This window comes from Triturus cristatus, chromosome 8 (genome assembly GCF_964204655.1).
Source record: "Triturus cristatus chromosome 8, aTriCri1.1, whole genome shotgun sequence".
Taxonomy (NCBI): domain Eukaryota; kingdom Metazoa; phylum Chordata; class Amphibia; order Caudata; family Salamandridae; genus Triturus; species Triturus cristatus.
Genome location: NC_140591.1, coordinates 1,398,315,799 through 1,398,334,255, shown reverse-complemented (window position 1 = coordinate 1,398,334,255; position 18,457 = coordinate 1,398,315,799). Strand labels below are relative to the sequence as shown.

General features: G+C 44.2%; 1 protein-coding gene across 4 annotated transcripts in view; it reads left to right on the top strand.

The window, feature by feature from the left end:
- The window catches only part of FAT3 (FAT atypical cadherin 3), a 748,816-nt gene that overhangs the window by 666,324 nt on the left and 64,035 nt on the right, over nucleotides 1-18,457 (top strand). For all 4 annotated transcript variants that reach the window (XM_085623129.1, XM_085623130.1, XM_085623128.1 and 1 more), the window contains one exon: nucleotides 14,867-15,335. In XM_085623129.1, coding sequence (XP_085479255.1) covers nucleotides 14,867-15,335 — 469 coding nt within the window. The remainder of the gene's footprint in view (nucleotides 1-14,866; nucleotides 15,336-18,457) is intronic.

Genomic DNA, 18,457 nt, shown 5'->3' with positions numbered 1-18,457 from the left:
ACCCATATACAAAAAAAAATGGCTGTTCCCAGGGACTAGACTGATATGCTTATGGCCGGGTCCAAGCTGGGGTGGCAGGGCAAGCAAAGGAGCAATGGATTAAACCCAGATCTGTGACTGTGGGTGAGTGTTTGAAAAGGTTTAACACTCTGCCCATCATTTTATTTTGTGATAGTGGCTAGGGGTAGGTGCAGACATCGGTCCCTTGATTGCCCCACCACTGGATTCAAGCTATGGCTGATGAGGGGTGCTACCCTGAAACCGGCCCCAGATTACTTGTTTCTGGTCCAGAGAAAACCTGGCCTGGCAGCTTGGCTGGACTGTTCCCATGGCAAGCAGGGTCATGACTGATTTGCATATGGCTGGGTCTAAACTGGGTGATGAGGCAAGCAAAATAACTATGGATTAAACGCAGATCTGTGACTGGGGGTTAGTGTTTGAAACGTTTCAACACTCCGTCCATCATTTTATTTTGTGATGTTGCTGTGCAGTTATACCACTATTCACTACGCTGACTGCTAATTTTTTAACATTCTTTCGAATGAGTGGAAGTTAGTTAATACAGCTCTCCCACAGCTGCATCTGTAGTACAGCTATTGTTATAATGCAGAAGGATCTCAGACAGCATGGGACATATTTAACATTGTGCACGATATCAGATCCATAAAAGCATAAAATATTATTAAATAATAAATATGTGGAAGCAATCTACCACCTGATATTCTTATGCCCACCCAGTTAAATACTGAGAACCTTAAAGTTGTCTGGAAGAAGATAAGAAATATCAGCACTCTTTTAAAGACCAAAGAGTTTTGTGATGATAGCAACCCAACATACAGAAAACAAGCATTTTTGAACTTTGCACCAACGGATGATAATAGGGGATGCTACCTGAAAACTTACAGCACCGTTTACTCTGCTCTCAAAAATTGCTTTGATTTGAGTGGATCCATTGATCATTTCTTAACCGTTTCGAAGCGGCAGCAACACCCTGTTCACAGTGGCAGTGGCATCACACAAAATTATGGGACCCCCTGTAGATTTCTATGAGGGGCCCCTGAGTCTTCCAAATCACTCTGATATTTATTGCCGTTTAGCTGAATGGGGGCACCCTGAAGGGTTGGGTGGTTTCTGAATGACTGCTCCCCCTCCCTGCACTACTAGGGATGTAGGGACTAGTGTTACACCCCTGCGCATCAGATCTTACCATGTTGATGTGTAATGCGTGTGAGACAGTGCTTAATTTGAGCCAGTGGTTTCTGGTGCTCAGCACCAGCACTTAACCATCAACACCTGCGCTTTTCATGAGCACCAGTTAAGGACATATTCATTTACAGGGAGATTAATTGACTTGCCCAGAATTAAGGATGTTGTGCCGACGCAGAGACTTGAACCTGGATACCCAGCGCCAAAGAAGGCAGATCTGGCCAATACACCACACCCTCTCCCAACTTTCATGGTTAATGGTTGGTTCTATTTTAGGCAGCGCTAACAAGAGAAATGGGCTGGTGCAAGCTGCCTCTTGACCAGAGCCCGGCAGTTATTTTTTTATATTTTAACCACTGGTGTGCCTTGAGCTTCAGAATGCAATCACAGAGAGGAACTTGCAGCAAGCGCATAGGTGAAAGGTGCCGCTTGCAATAGGCGGAGGAATTACTCCAGGGTGTGCTGCAGCGGGCGATGGCGGCTGCGATAAAGGAGCTATGAATTATTGTACTGTGGCGCACAGCAATTGCTTGATAAAAGCTGTGTTGCCTCCTATTTGTCTGCCATGTTTTTTATGGGAGAATTTTTAATATCTCAGCGAGCCTCAGGAAATAAGAAGTTAGTTGAAGGCAGAGTTCCAGTGACAGGAACAGACTGATGAAAAAGAAGGGAACCAATTTACTGCACCGAGCACCTCAACCACACTGACTGTTTCAAGATCCGAGGATTATTTTTACACATGCCAGGTGTTTGCTGAGTTGCAATCACGAAGTGCTAATTTAAGGACTATATCATTAAAACGTGTGATGTAACCACTGAGCTGTGATAATGCAGTAATTGTTAAGCACGTACGTCAGCCCGCTCCATACTTTTAGATCTGCTTCTTGTACAGGCGGAAACACAGCTCTGTGCTTTGCTCAAATTTCAACAAACCTTTGTGTCTGTGTGCACTCCAGTTCTCCAGGCTGCCTGGAAGTGAGTGGCTGCACGGGGCGCTGGGAAGCCCGCGCTAAGAAGCCCAAGGTTTTTGTAAGGCTGCTATATTAGACTCAAAGCCAAACACTCACCTGAGAAAAAGGTTAACATGGTTTTGTGACTTAAATGCTAATTTCAATGGATTTACCATTACCAACTGCAGTCACATGAGCGCTGTTATGCGAAAAAGTACAGAGAATACGTTCAAGGTTCATCACAATCGGTGAGTCGTGAAGGGCAAAACAAGTGAGGTATTTTTAGAAGTTACCTGATTTTTCTCGCCTATCTGCCTTCTTTCCATTTATCCAATCATCCCTTCTTCCATCCATACAGCCATGATTTTGTGTCTTGAATCGTCCAGTGGTTCTTAGCCTGTGGTCCGAGGACCCACAGGTTCTGCAATGCCTACCCAGGGGGTCCGCAACTGTTTTACAAAATTAAATGATATTAAAATTAATATATTAAAATTAATAAAGTATATACAAATAAAAAAGCAACATTGAAAATGTTAAACGTTTTGCTGTATTTGATTGTGAATAAAACTAAATATGTCAATATTTTAGTATTTGTGTGGTGTATTGTTTTGAGGTTCAAATTATAGACGTTGCTTTGGCTGGGGGTCCCTGGGTTCCAATAATGACTTCAGTGGAGGCCCACGGAAGTGAAAAGGTTAAGAAATGCTGAATTAGGAGAGAATTTAAGGTGAAAAATATAATTTAGAAAATCTTGTCTCACTATTTGTCTTAATGCCCCTTCACAGCATAGGCACTACACACATTAGGAGTTATAGAAGTTCTCCTGGCAGTCTCTCTATCTGTCTCTCCTTGTCAGAGTACTGCAAAGGACATTCTCAGCCACACTATGCTGGTTATAGAAAATGCTCACCTGTGTTACCTTTTTTGTAAAACTCTGAAGTCTTCATGAAAAGGTGGGAGAAATCCTAAAATATAAGAAGGTTTGTGGGAGAGAAATCCCTCACAAAGCACGCAGTTAGTGAGATATACTCTTTCTCAAAGGCGTTTGCAAGGACATTTTCTCATAAATAGTTTTTGGGTGGAAAAGTATTCTTACAAGTGAAGCTGGTTGAAGTTGTGAAAGAACTGCGAAGTACTCCAACTTTGCTTGGAGAGGAGGGTTTGATCCACCTTTCTTACTTAACCAAGTTTCGAAGATCTGGGAAAACCACTTTCTGTGAACTAGTGTCTTTAACTGTCAACATTGAAAGCACATTAAGCACTGCTTTGCTTAATCTATGTCTAACAAATTCAAGCAACCATTCAACCACCAATTAAAAGCGAGCCAAGTAACCTTACCTGTGTTTACGTAATTAGCACTTCAAGGAGGAAGGTTCAACAGAAACTGCATCAGATGTGGTAAAAATGATTATTTCAGTGCCCTGTAACCTCAACCAGTTTGGAGGTGGGAGGGTGGCTCGTGAGCCAGTTCAGGGCAGTATTTCGCTTACCCAGCAGTCGGTAGATGGATCAGTATATCACTTATCCACCAGTCTGCCGATGGATCCGTATATCGCTTACCCAGCAGTCTGCAGACGGATCATAATATCGCTTATCCAGCTGTCTGCAGATGGATCAGAATATCGCTTACCCAGCAGTCTGTAGATGGATCAGTATATCGCTTACCCACCACTCTGCCGACGGATCAGTATATCGCTTACGCAGCAGTCTGTAGACGGATCAGTATATCGCTTACGCAGCAGTCTGTAGACGGATCAGTATATCGCTTACCCAGCAGTCTGTAGACGGATCAGTATATCGGTTACCCAGCAGTCTGTAGAGGGATCATAATATCGCTTATCCAGCAGTCTGTAGATGGATCAGTAGATCACTTACGCCGCAGTCTGTAGATGTATCAGTATATTGCTTACCCACCAGTCTGTAGACGGATCAGTGTATCTGTTAGAGCTGGCATCCTTGGTGTGGTTTTCCATGACTTTTGCCTCTACCTCCTATGTTTTTTATGCTGTGCTGGATTTCATTTTTACTGGTATAGATGCTTTGGGCACTATTCCACTGCTGATCAGTATCAAAGTGCAAGTGCTCCCTGTGTAGATTAATATTGTGATTGGTTCTCCCTGATTGGCATATTTGTTTTACCAGTAAGTCCCTAGTAAAGTGCACTGAGTATTCCAGGGCTGGTAACTAAAATGCTAATAGTGGGCTTGCAGCACTGATTGTGGCACCCAAGAGTAGCCCTTAAAAGAAGTCTCAGGCCTGCCACTGCAGTGCCTGTGCGCAGTTTGTTAACTGCCATGTCGACCTGGCAATTGCACACACTTCCCAGGCCCTACCCTTCCCTACACCCCTATGGTAGGCCCAAGGTACCCCCCTGGGCAGGGTGCAGTGTGTGTGAAAGGTCGGACATGTACTGGTGTGTGTAACATGTCCTGATAGTGAAATACTGCCAATTTTGTTTTTCACTATTGAAAGGCTATCTTGCCCATAGGACAGAATGGGCAATGCTTTGTAACATTTTACAAGCATATCTTCCCATAGGGATAAGATATAAAATTGGGTCCCGATTCACAGAACTAACTTAAGACAAAATCCTAAACTTACTACTTGTGGTATTCACAGAAATTAGGATTTTGTCTTAAGTTTGTCTTAAGACAAACTGAAGACAGACTTAAGACAGACTTAAGACAAACTTAAGACAGACTTAAGACAGACTTAAGACAGACTTAAGACAGACTTAAGTTAGGAGTTTGTCCTAAGTTTGTCTTAAGTTTGTCTTAAGTCTGTCTTAAGTCTGTCTTAAGTCTGTCTTAAGTTTGTCTTAAGTTTGTCTTCAGTTTGTCTTAAGTCTGGATTTCGTGCTGTCCTGATGTCGCACTAGCCTCAGTTGGTGCTATTTGATTTCTTCAAGCTTATTTTTGCAATATCCTTTTTTAAGACTTTTTCCTGAGTATCTGTATGTTGGATTTTTGTCTTTTTGGTCTTGTTTAGTTTAGATAAAGAAACTTTATTTTTCTAAACTGGTGTGGTGTCCATTTGTGGTGTTTTCACTGTATTACTGTGAGTGTTGGTACAAATACTTTACACATTGCCTTTGGGATAAGTCTGTCTGCTCGTGCCAAGCTACCAAGGGGGTAAGCAGGGGTTATCTAAAGTGTGTATCCCCCTTAACCTGACTAGAAGCAAGGGTACCTACTTGGACAAAGGTACCTACCTCTGCCAACTAGAGACCCCCATTTCTAACAGTATCGCTTACGCATCAGTCTGTAGACTGATCATGGTGTAAACTTTGTGACTGTTGTTGTGGGGTGTTGAAGGTGACTGATCCATTAGGTTGGTGGGCGGGCAGTTCTCCTGAGGCACTTTGAGAATGTTCAGTATGGAGGTAGATGGAGTGAGCCTGTCTCTGGAGGAAATGGCTGAAGCCTGGTGAACATCTTTTGGGGGTTGTGATATCATCCTGTTATTGATAGATCAGCTGCTGGATGTCATCCAAAACAAGCAGCACTAAGTGACTTTTTATGAAACAAAAGCAAAGCTTCCTGGCAGCGAATGCCATGAATCAACTTATCTCGGGCCGCGTGAATGATGTCACAATAATATCCACTGGGCACAGTCTGCGGGCGTAAAGAATTATGAACTAGTCAACAAGTCTCAGGCAAACCGATGTTTGAAGGGTCCTAAGTCTTATGTTCTACCTTAGCTGTGGTTGTGACAGAGAAGAATAAAAGAGGACGATTAGTACATGTTTATTCGCCGATTGTCCCTCAATAACAAAAGTGAAACCTGCACAAAACAAAAGTATTGATTTAATGTGCATCGTTCTTAGTGAAGCAGACGTTCAAGCAGTAAATCATGACCTGCTGCACTAGAAGCAAAAAATCAATTCTCCCATGGTTCACACCAATTCCTGAGGCTGAGAAGCATCAGTGGGTTGTTCTGTTTCCCACGTCAAAACCGGAAAGCCTTTGATCAGTCAATAGAGTGGGGGCCCCACCCAACAACACATCACCATCCCTAGAGGTGACGGGGAAAGTTACTTCCTTAGATGCACACTGGTATGTTGCATTGTTTTTGATTTGGCTGATCTGTCGGAAGCTTTCAAGCCACTTGTGGCCACAACAGGCATCCATTCACGCTATATCGTCGTACATTCACTCTGGGGGTTGCACTGCCGCTTGCAGTGCGTTAGAGGCACTGCAGTAAAATGAATCTACCTCCAAATTTGTGGAATCATGGGAGTCCAGTGCCCAACACACAGTTACAATCCAAACAAATGTTAATCACTCCATAAAAAAGAATTTTAAGCAAACTATGTTCATTACCAGTGCCAGAGCAAAACATAACACCAATTCTTTACATGAGGTGACGAGCCCCGCTCTGCAGGGTGTAGTACAGGACGGCTTTCTGGAAAGGGTTAGTCTGTTCTGCTTGAATCTTTCTAAAGTTATTTGCAATATGGCGAGCTCATTAATCCCCTTAGATAAACAAGGATACATAAAAGAACATTGCTTCAGTGCCTGGAGCCTGCCAGCCTCGCAGTGAGGTGTTTGGCTGCCTACATTTAGGAGAATTGCAATAAAACGGACTATCTGTTTAATTGTGTTTTCATGGGAGTAATTACCGTGCATAAGGAGAGGGCTGTATTCCTTCACTTAACATCTGTTGCTGAAATGAGACAGGTTGGAAGATTTTATGGGATTCCAAAGTTTGGATCTGGCATCCTAATTTATTTTGCAAAACACCCCAGAAAGAGTCCCGCGAGGTTCCGATGAATGCTGAGGCGGGAACAGAGCGGTGACTGCTTCTTTGTGAGTTAAGTGTGGCCGCTTCCACCGCCTGGCTCCTTGGTATTCAGCGGAAGTGGTCTGCAGCCCGGGAGGGCCTGACTGTAAGATTAGGCCTCACTCGCGTGGTCTACTAACAGCTCATCCGTTATACTGAATAAGATCAGAGCTTGGGCATTATCCCAGGGGAGACTTTTTTTTTGGGAGCCTGTGAAGTTTTAATAGGTTGTGCAGTATAAAAGAAGCTCTGAAGAAGGAATGCTGTGTCATCTCAGAACCGCTAAATGAATATCTCCCCGGTGTCCTTAGCTCGGTAGGTGCTTACGGTGCATGACCGCCGACTGTCTACGCATGACAGCAACAGTCCCTTAAGAGTTGTCCTGCCATAATAGAGATCCTGATATGCAAATGTGGGCTGTTCCCAATACTAGGCTATATTTACATCTCCCTGGATAATGCTCTTCCATAATGGGTTGGCAAGTAGTAACAAAATGTAAACATACGAACTAATAATAACCTTTTCAGGTCAGTGTACATAACAATGTACAAATCCAACAGGTTAACAAGGAGCAGTTTTGGCCTAATGTGTGACATGCTGAATGTAGATACAGAAGACTTGGGTTCACTCCCAGCTAACTGCCTTGTGTGTTCTTGGGCAAAATATTGCTTCTCCTGGTTTCTTTTTCAGGCACAATTGTAAACTTTTTGAATTGGATCCATTCCTCGCCAAATGACTACATAAGATCAAGCGTTTTAGTTTAGAGAATTGCCTATGCACAGGCAAAACAAGTAAAGGTATGAAGCAGATCTGCTGTTTCACAACAATACTTGCGCCTTAGTCTCCGAGCTGGCTCAGACGCGCTGCTGGAACAGTTCCGGAAGCCACTTCACTTCATTAGTATTTCACTGAGAGCCTGTTACCACTCTGCGTGTCCACTTTCATTCATTTCTCCGTAATTCATGCCAGCAGCAGCAATCACAGGACTGTACAACACAAAATGGCCTAATGTTGCCTGAGTATGCAGGCGAAATTAGACAATATCTATGAGAACATATTGAACAATCTCAGCAGCAATTGCTAATTAAATATAATATCATATGCAGTTCAGCAGGTCCCTTGGGGATTGCAAGCATAGATTTTTGGGGTAATTCATAGAGTGTTGGGGCACAAGAAGTGTAGAGTCTCAATTCACATCATTACCACTGGGACAGTATTGAAAAGTTCAAAAACAAAATAACTTATCTAGGCAGTAAACATGAATTATAGAATTATGAAACAATGTCAGAATTCTAGTTAATTGAAACAGTGTACTCACACTACGGTCAAGGATTAGTTTAAATAATTTTATTTGTATTCCAATAAAACATCTGGCAATATGTACAAAAAGACAATTGGAGGTAGCAACAATATAAAATAACCATTACTGACACAACACATTGTTTCCAACAAAATACATAATACAAGAAAGAATTACATATATTGGCTTATGAAATAAAAAAGGGGGGCAAACAGAGGTGGTAATTTCTGTACAAAGATGTGGTTTTCGAAACTATTTCCCTGTTCTAGGAGTACCTATTATTTACAGGGGGCCCTTATTTATACATTACAGTATTGAAAAGTGACATGGGCTGAAAGTCCAATAAATCGAGTCCTGGTTTATGAACGATTGTTTTTAGCAATCTTCATGTGTGCGTATTGTCGAAAAATGCATATGATTCCAATCACAAAAGGGGCGTGCATGTGAGCAAAAAGGAATGCATGTGCATAACACACAGAGGCCTGTGGAAATACTGCACTTGTGGGTGGGGTGGAGTTTGATGGGGTCTGGTCGAGGGTGTCAGGCTGAGAGGCTTTGGCATCCACCATTCACCAACCGAGTCATAAAATAATTCATGCAGAAGCAGAGAGGCCCGCTGGAAATGTTGCACTTATGGGTGTGGTGGGGCTGGTGGAGGGTGTCAGGCAGAGAGAATATAGCGTCACCCACGCACCAATTGATGCATAAAATATGTCTTGCGCATGCAAAGCGGCCTGGTGGAAATAGTGCACTTGTGGGTGTAGTGTGGGGACGGTGGAGAGTGTCACGCAGGGCAACAATAGCATCTCTCACTTACCAATCGATTCATAAAATAATCCATGCACAAACACAGAGGCCTGTGGAAATACTGCACTTGTGGGTGGGGTGGAGTTTGATGGGGCATGGTCGAGGGTGTCAGGCAGAGAGGCTATAGCATCTACCATTCACCAATTGATTCATAAAATAATTCATGCACAAGTAGAGAGGCCCAATGGAAATAGTGCACTTGTGGGTGGGGCTGGTGGAGGGTGTCAGGCGGAGAGAATATAGCATCACCCACAAACCAATCGATGCATGAAATATGTCATGAGCATGTAAAGAGGCCCGGTGGAAATAGTGCACTTGTGGGTGTAGTGTGGTGGAGGGTGTCAAGTATAGCATCGCCCACTTACCAGTTGATGCATTGAGCTCTGCGTTCTACTACGGAAATCCTAAATTGCATAGACCAGTGTTGAGGAAGGCTCAGACCAATCAATGGGACAAATATCTCCCTTACCTGCATTGTAGCCGCTGTACATCACACGCGTCCATGACCTCACGCATGAGTGTTGATGTACCGGCTTTGATTTCTCTTCTCATATTCGAGTTAGAGCTGATATCCTTCACATTTACCCGGATGCGCCTTTTAAAGCCTGTTCAGGCATATGCTGTCCCTGGAGAATGGATGTAGAGGGCAGGAGGATTGCTCACTGTAGCACGCCTCTATCCTCCCACATGGTTCACAGTCATAGACATCAATAATTCCCTCATCCGATAGACTACATGAATCCTAGTCATCTCAATGGAACTTTCACTATAGAATAGGAACAAAGAAATGAAATAACTCAAAGTTCACAATATGAACCTCACATTGGCCAAGGATGTGCTCAGTTAGTAAAGGCCAGAAATGTAATTTATTTTGGCCTGTTTCCGGATAGGATTTTGTGAATTTAACACCGTTTAGTGCATTCATTTTTCCTGTGTATTAGGCATTTTGATCATTAGTAAGTTAGTCTTGCATCCAATTGTGGCACATTTCTCACAAGCTTGAAGTTTTTCCACAGGTAATTTCTGTCTTTTCCCCAGAGGTCTCTGGATCTGTTTTTATTTTTTTATCATTTCCTTTGGGCTTTGCACTAATGGTTCACAAGCGAGACAAACGTCTTCATTCTCTGTGAGTATAAACAGCGACGCTGTGGGGAAAGTTTGAGAAGGCGTTACTTTTTCTGAATGATTCAAGAAGAGACCTTCTCGTTCACTGTAGCAACACAGCCTTACGCTTTTCAGTGATGGACACTGTAGGCCTGGGCCACAAAAAGTATGAAAGAAACCTCTGTATGTGTCTGTTGCTGGGAAAATGTGCTGTTTCACACGTGTGTTGTGTTGAATGATCATGCTGGAAATGCTAATATTTCTAGGGTGTTTCGTGGACATGTACGAGAAGTTCTGACATAAAGGAGGTTGGTGGTTCATGGCAAGGACAGTCACAATACAGCAGGCAAGATTAGGCTGCCATTCTTTGTTGAATGGAGCTTTGTAGATTACCAGTGCCATTGTGATAGTTGGGCCATTGAGAAAAATTAGCTTAGCCCAATCCTTCATGGATCCTTCATGATCTGTCTCCTTCTGCTTTCTTTATCCAGTGTGTAGGAGACAGCATGGAGATGCACGTCATTGTGTTGCAACTCAGCCACTTGGTTTAGAGCCCCTGAATCTGGTGCTTGTTTTCCCTTGGCAGAGTCACTTCATTGTATCCCTGTGTATTCCTGAGCTGCTTGCTCTTGTTTTGCCATTTCAGTGAAGCGTTGTAGCGCAGCAGCCAGGGTGCCTGACTCCAGACCACGGGGTTCACGGTTCGATCACCGGCAGCAGGTTAGCCCAGCACCATGTGACTCTGGTTGATATCTCGCTTAATTATTCCCGAGAGCCCCCAGCGCCGGTACACCTCTCCAGAGGTAGCTGTGCGCTTTACAAATGCTGGTATTTCATTTCAGTGAAGACCTTTTAGGCCTAAGTGCCGGCCCTTTGCTTAGTGTCTACAGTATGTGCAATGTGTAACATGAAATTCTAATCAAATTCTGGATTTGGAAGATGAGCAAGAAGATCTTTTATAGAACATTAGTAATATATAATCGATTAACACCCAGGCACCGTCTGTGAATTTGTGTCTTTTTTTCATTCGGATCCTTTTTGGTAGTTTATTCCAGAGAGCGTTAATCAATCATTTGTTTTTCTGCCAAAAAAAGAGTGTGGCTTCTTAAGTGTCTTTTTGTCCTTCAACAAAGTAAAGGATTAAAGGATAGACCCCACAATCAGTCCTTGACAGCCAACATTGTGACTCTACCACGGTCCACCAGATCCTCCAGTGTCTATCACTGGCATTGTAATCACAAGGATATATTGGGCCTTGGTTTTATCGGCCCCTCTGGGTGGATTATTATAACTCTGGCGAACCAAGATTAATTTATGAGCAAGTAATCTTCACTTGTGGCACATGGGTGCATGTCATTAAGGCCATCAATGCCTCTGATCAGAAGGATCACGTCCCTTTAAAGATACCAACAAATGTGTGGCTCAGGTCAAAATTCTTTTCATGCAGCTCTTTGATTGAAGGGTTTTCCTTGTGACTAGTGAGACTTGCTGGGTGATCACTGTCATTAGAGGGGTACAACTGAAACTCGTCATTGGGTCCATGGGTTTCACACCTTTATGGAACTTGTAGGTCAGTGAGGAATCTCGATCTCTGTTGTCAGGTGTGATCCTCGCTGCCCGCACAGAGCTCTGTAGCCACATTGGTAGCAGGGATGACAGAGACATTTTCCCATAGATCTGATGGCCTTTATGGTGATGAGAAGCCACCTGGTTCTCTGGCCAGTTTTCCAGGCTGAATTGTATCTTGGTGTCGTCCACATACCGTTGGAGGTTTACCTGATACTGTCCTAGGGGATTGGCAAGTAATGTTGATATTCAAAAGCAGGCAGGTTAAGATGGCGTCTTCACATGGCACACAACACTGCTTAATGACAATGTCATTGATGCAATCCACATTAGTTGTATGGATATCCATTTATTGACATTCACGGGTTACTGAAAGTGAGGGGGGGGAAAAATCTCTCGAGCTCATGATCAAGATTATCTCAAGGGGAAACAATCTGTACGCTTTATGACCAACTCGTGGCAAAATGAGCAACATTTCCCTTATATTGATAGATTACCATGCCAGCAGATAAGAAGAGAATTGCTAAGACTAAGAGCTGGTGTTAACTCTTGCTATGCAAACAACGGGGTAAAAAAAGCAATGATTGATGGCAAAGACAAATGTGTTTGTAGTCTGGGAACTACGTGCAATATATTACATATTTTATTGGACTGTCAGAAGATGTTGGATACATAGAAAGTGTTTTTATGCCAAATCTTTTAAAAGTATGGTATTAAAAATAGGGAACAAGCAGTAGATCTTCTAACTGAAATTATTTTTTTAGATATAGCTTGAGGGATGGGGAAGTTCATTCAATTCTTAAATGTGAATAGAACTGAAATACTTGGTCTAAACATATTAACAGATATATAGTACGTTATACGGAATGCTGGAAAGTCTAATGAATTTTAAATGTATGGAATTTATGATAGATTTTATTTAAGATATGAGATTTTAAGAGTCTGTATTTATGGAGATTTAACATTTTTAAGGACTAACTAGTCCAAATCCACTTCTGTTTTGACTGAATGACTGATGGAAAGTGATATCATAAAACTTCCATGGTATCTCATGAGTAACCCCTTCACCTACCTTGATCTCCTCTAGAGCCTGAGTATTTGCTGCTGAGAGGCTAGAAGAAGGAGTAGAAAGTACAAAAATCAAATATAGATCCCGCAGCCCTGTAAACCTTCTTGCTCTTCTGATGCCCTTATGACCCTTAAGACCTAGGGTAGCAAGTGCAGTGCCAGGAGTACGAAAGAGGGAGCCAGGTGTAGTCATAACTACAACTAAATGACACCCATTACTGGTTAGCGGGGGTGAGGAGAAAGAATCAGACCAATTCCAGGGCTGATTGGACATGCGGTTTCATTGCACCAGCAGTATGTTGTGCCGTGAGATCTAGAAGTATGAAGGCTGATTTCTGGTTTTCACACAAGAAGAAGATTTATTCTCTTAAATGACTGTACTGCTTTAAATTTTGCAAGGATGATCTGTTCTTCACCCAGAGTGTTGATCACGAAGAATGACTTTGGCGTTCAGAGAACCAGGTTCTAATGTTAGCTTCATCGCATGACTAAAGAAATTAATTTCATGATTCTGGGTAAATCACGCCTTGTTTCTGTACTTCGAATTGGTAGCATGAGTAATTGGGTTATGTGAGGCTAGATTGTGTAACTTTGTGTTATATGGTGTAGAAATAATAACATGATATAGAGTGATATCTAGAGTGGCCCCAGTTATTTCCCAGAGCCCTGCATCCCACCCACACCCTGATGACTGTAATCTGGTCCGCAGATATCCCAAGCCTCAAGCTATTCTATGCACAGCAGCTTCTGTGGCAGGGGAAACGGCCTTTACAACGCAGGCTGAGCCACGCATGCCGTTTTCACATAAGCGGAGCAATGCTTGCCTAAACCACGCATCTGCCTTAACCAGACATATGTCTTAACCAATCACATGCGTGGATAAGTCATTCAGTGGCCTAGATGTGCGGATGGGCGGGGAGAGGAATAGGAAGGATCGGGAGAGGAAGTTCTGGGATGCGGCCTTGTAAGTGGGGCTAGAGCTGGATTTGGGGGGTAGTTTTTAGAGTTGGGGTCAGTTTTAGGGTTTAGGGCGGGGGGTCAGGGTATTTTTTTGGCAGGGGGCAGGGTTTCAGGGTGGGGGGTCGGGTAGTTTTAAGGGGGCTGGCTTTTAGCGCTCACGGTGGGGGAAGGGGCAGTTTTCGGTAGTGGGGGCAGTTATAGGGCTCAGGGCAGGGGCGCTGGGATCGGGGCAGATTTTTGGCAGGGGGCAGGGTTTTAGGCATCAGGGCGGGAGGAGGTGAATGGGCAGTTTTCTGGGCTGGAGCTCAGGGCAGGCAGGGCCGGACTGGGAACCAAAACCGGCCCTGGCAAAGTTCTCAGCCGGGGCTTGGGGGTGCCACAAGCTCTTTGCCAGGGACGGTTTTCGACCGATTTTGTTACAGAGCCGATTTTTCAGCTATGCTGCAAAACCGGCCCTGTAACAAAAACGGCCCCCAGGGGCCCAAAACCGGCCCCCAACCGTGCGGCGCACGGGGGGATTGCTAAGGCCAGTCCGGCCCTGAGGGCAGGGCGGGTGGGGTCGGGTGATTTTTGGGAGGGGTCGAGTGTTAGGGCTCAGGGGGAGGAGTCATGGTAGTTTTAAGGACTGGGGCGGGGTGGATTGCAGGGCTGGGATATCGGGTGTTAGGGCACAGGGCAGGGTTGGCAATTTATCATGCATATCCTTTAGCAATCATGCTTTTACAACTAAATTTGTCGTAAAGGCATGTGTGGTAGAGGCATGCATGGTAAAGACGCGGTCATGGTTCAGACGGCATGGTTTAGGCATGCATGGTTGTATCATAAAAGTCTTCTGCAGTATACAAATGTATTCTCCATAAAACTGTTCACTCGTCCCCTGGAACTCATTTCGGAATATATCAAATTCCTAGAGACTACTGCTGCTGCTGAAATAATGATAATAATATTAACAAAAACAATAATAATAAATATGTAAATAATATGAAGTCAATAATATGGTAATGAAGGTAATAAGATGATGCTAATATTAATCAAGGCTTATTTGTAACCATTTGTGATTGAAAGTCATCTGTGTCAGGCTCTAACTCGTTTGCATTTTCCTTTTCTTGCACTCTGCCCTAAGATCGTGGAAGGCAAGTTGTGGTTCCAGCTGGACTGTGGCAGCGGCCCGGGCATTCTGGGCATTTCTGGCAGAGCGGTGAATGATGGCAACTGGCACACCGTCTTCCTGGAGCTCAACCGGAACTTCACCAGCCTGTCCCTCGACGACAGCTACGTGGAGCGCCGCAAAGCCCCGCTCTACTTCCAGACCCTCAGCACAGACAGCTCTATTTATTTCGGGGCCCAGGTGCAAGTGGAGAACGTCCGCAGCCTGACTGACAAAAGGACGACCCAGGTCCTGGGCGGCTTCCAGGGCTGCCTGGACTCGGTGGTGCTGAACAGCAACGAGCTGCCTCTCCAGAACAAGCGCAGCAGCTTTGCAGAAGTGGTTGGCCTGACCGAGTTAAAGCTTGGCTGTGTTCTGTATCCCGATGCGTGCGAGAGGAATCCCTGCCAAAATGGCGGGAGCTGTACTAGTGTGCCATCTGGTGGTGAGTATGCGGTACTCCTAGTTAGATGTTATTCTTTCCCTTGTTTAATTTTTTTGGCGCACAACATGAGCAATGTTCTATGGATATTACGATACGGTTCATCTTATCGTATATATACATGCCTGCGGAAATTATAAAAATATTAATACACATCAAAGGTTTATTTGTATAGCGCTTAGATATATTTCTAGCAGTGGTGTAACGTGTCGTCTAGATGAACACCAAGGTCAGCAAGTTGTTTTGGAAAGAAAAATGTACATGCATCCATTTAGCATTCCGAGGTTGAGACATGCAACTTCCATTAGGCTAAAAGGACTTCAGCCCCAAAGTACTCGCCCCCACCCCCTCCTCCTCGTGTGGTTTAGTCCAGGCAGCTGCAGCTTTCAGCACATATATACACAGTTCTATAGCTGCTCTGGGGATGAGGCTTCAATGACAGCCTCTTACTAAGTATTTCTCAGCTCACCCAGAGGTTGACGTGCATTAAAAACAGTTTGAGAAAGGAAACCTGAGTGCAATGGGGGCAGAGTCAGGCAGTATTAGGACCGGCCCCATGGCCTTTCACCTTCAGGTAAAAGCACACACATATACTGCATACACCTTAAAGGAAAAACACATACTGCCCAAAAATAAATATGGATAAATACAGACGGAAATGTTAAAGAAATAAATACCATAACATTGGGAGCCCTCATTATAAATCAGGTAGAATACTTCTAAATTACTGTGTAAGGTCATATATTCTACAAGAAGCTGCATCATGTGTTAGCGACGATAATGAACATCCATGGTGGGTCGGTGAGCTTCTCACTCCACCCCATGTTCGCCTCGGCTGCACCCATACTCTTGTGTTCTGGCACCCCCTCTCCAGCTAACCTCACAGTGCTTCAGCACCACAAATCCCCAGGTTAGGCTCCCTCACCCACTTACAAATGGGCATTTTCTTTTCTTTGCTGACCTACGTGTTTCTGGTCTCAGCTGTCTGTAGTTGCTCTTGTATTATTTCTTCCTTGCTATATATAAAATATGTCTGATCCGAGTTTCTCATGTCTGCTGTCTCCTGGGTTTAATCGTTGTCTCTGCCAGCTTTTGAATCTGTTTAATATATCTGTCCCTCTCCTTCAATCTGTGCCTCTCTCTGATATCTTGTCTCTGATCTAGGTTCCGGCTGTCTTATGTCCCTGTCTCCATTCACGGCTGCTACTTGGAAGCATCAGTGGGGCTGGGAAGGGGAAGGGGCGGGTCAATCGGTTAAAACAAAAAAAACACTTACTTCCCTGCCGGCCGGCTAGCCGCCGCCGCATCTCCTGCTCCCTCTTTCTGGCTTCTTGGGAGAAACATGAAGCCGGAAGCACCAGGGCTCCCACGCTCCCCGCAGCCAATCACAATGCTGCAATGCAGCCTGCATGGAGAACAGGGAAAGTGCGCATGACTGTTTTGGACGGCCCGAATGACCCAGCCAGTCATTGCGCACGTAGAAGTGTTCTAACACTCCTCCCCTGCAGCCCCGCCCTGCACGCAAGCTGCCGCAGCAGGAGAACAAGGTAAAATGATAATAACATTACGTTATTATTATTTTATTTTTTCCTTACTTTTGCTACTTCATGGCAGTGGGGTGACGCTCCCCCACCTTAGCGGAGGAGCTGCCACTGCCTGTCCCTGCAGTCCTTTCTCTTTCTGATAATTGTGTCTGCTGTGTCCTGTCTCTTTCTGGGTCTGCAATCTGTCACCTCTGAGTTTTGTACCTACAGCTGCCTCGCTTTGATCTTTGTTTCTGTCTCTGCTGTCCTCTGTCTCTGTCTTTATAGTATGTCTCCGATCTTTATCTCTACTTCCCTTCTCGACAGCCCATACACAATACCCATGTCAATGCTTGTTGTATTAGTTTCCATTAGAAGGGAGTGCTTTAGTTAACACCCTTACATTACGACAGAAAAGGAATATATCTTTGTCACCATTAAGCCTCAAATTAGTCCACAGATTAAAGTAGTGTACTGGCTTCCACTTAGGTTTTAGATTCATTAACCAGCTGTCCACAGTTGTGTTTTTTAACAAAAAGTATGAGAACTGTAATTTTAAAATAAAAATAAAAGATGTTGTGCCAAATAGATCACACAACTTCAACCCTTGTTGTTGCCAAAAAACTATTTAGAAGTAGAGGAGGCTGTGTTTGTTTTTTCATTGCTACTACTGCCTCGTGATGTTTGTCTCTCTGCCTAATCAGCCCGCGTTCAAGGTGCCCATAAAAGACACCGACCCCAATTAGGAAATGTGAGGAGTAGAATTCCTGTGTGGATCTTCCACTCTTTCCTTCCCCATCTTTACCTCTCCCTCCCTCCACCCCCACCTTACAACAGCTCCCTGCACACTTTTGCCTCAGTCCTCTGCACTCTCGTACCACAGCCCTCTGCACACTTTCACCGCCTGCTCAGAGAGGCGGTAAATGCTTTAAACCCCACAGAAAAGAGAATGCCTTGTGCATTACCACTTGGTAAATCTGGGTCTGCACAGTAATACCCCAGCCTTGGGGGCTAAAGTTATATCCCACGCTGATGATTCTCAGCTCTAGTTCTCACGTGGCAAGGGAGAAGAGATTTCGGGAATGTTGATTAAAACCTGCCTGACTACAGTCTTCCATCGGATGGCCTTCACCAGCTCAAGTGCAATGCTGACAAAATAGAAATTATTTTCTTGAGCAATACTTTTGCAGAAGCCTGGCAGACTTTCTGGCCCCAAGATGCCCCCTCCCCCTAGGCCCGCAAAGAGGCATTGTTAAGGACTTAAGGGTGAAATTTGATAACATTCTGTCCTTTAAGCCACAAATGAAGTCAGTGGTAGGTACCTGCTTTGGAATACTGTGGCCCCTAAAAAATTCCTACACTGCAAAATAAACGGTCATCCAGGCCCTGATAACCTCAAAGTTGGACTACAGTAATGCTCTCTATTTTGGTTTGCCGGAATTCCAGTTGGATAGGCTTCAGGTGGTCCAAAATGCGCCATTTTCTTCTGGATCTGCCAGTCAAGGCACGTATGTCCCCTCATCTGCGCACTCTTCACTAGCTTTCTATTAGGAAAATAATCTTGTTCAAGGCACTAGTTCTAGTTCGCAGGGCACTTTACCA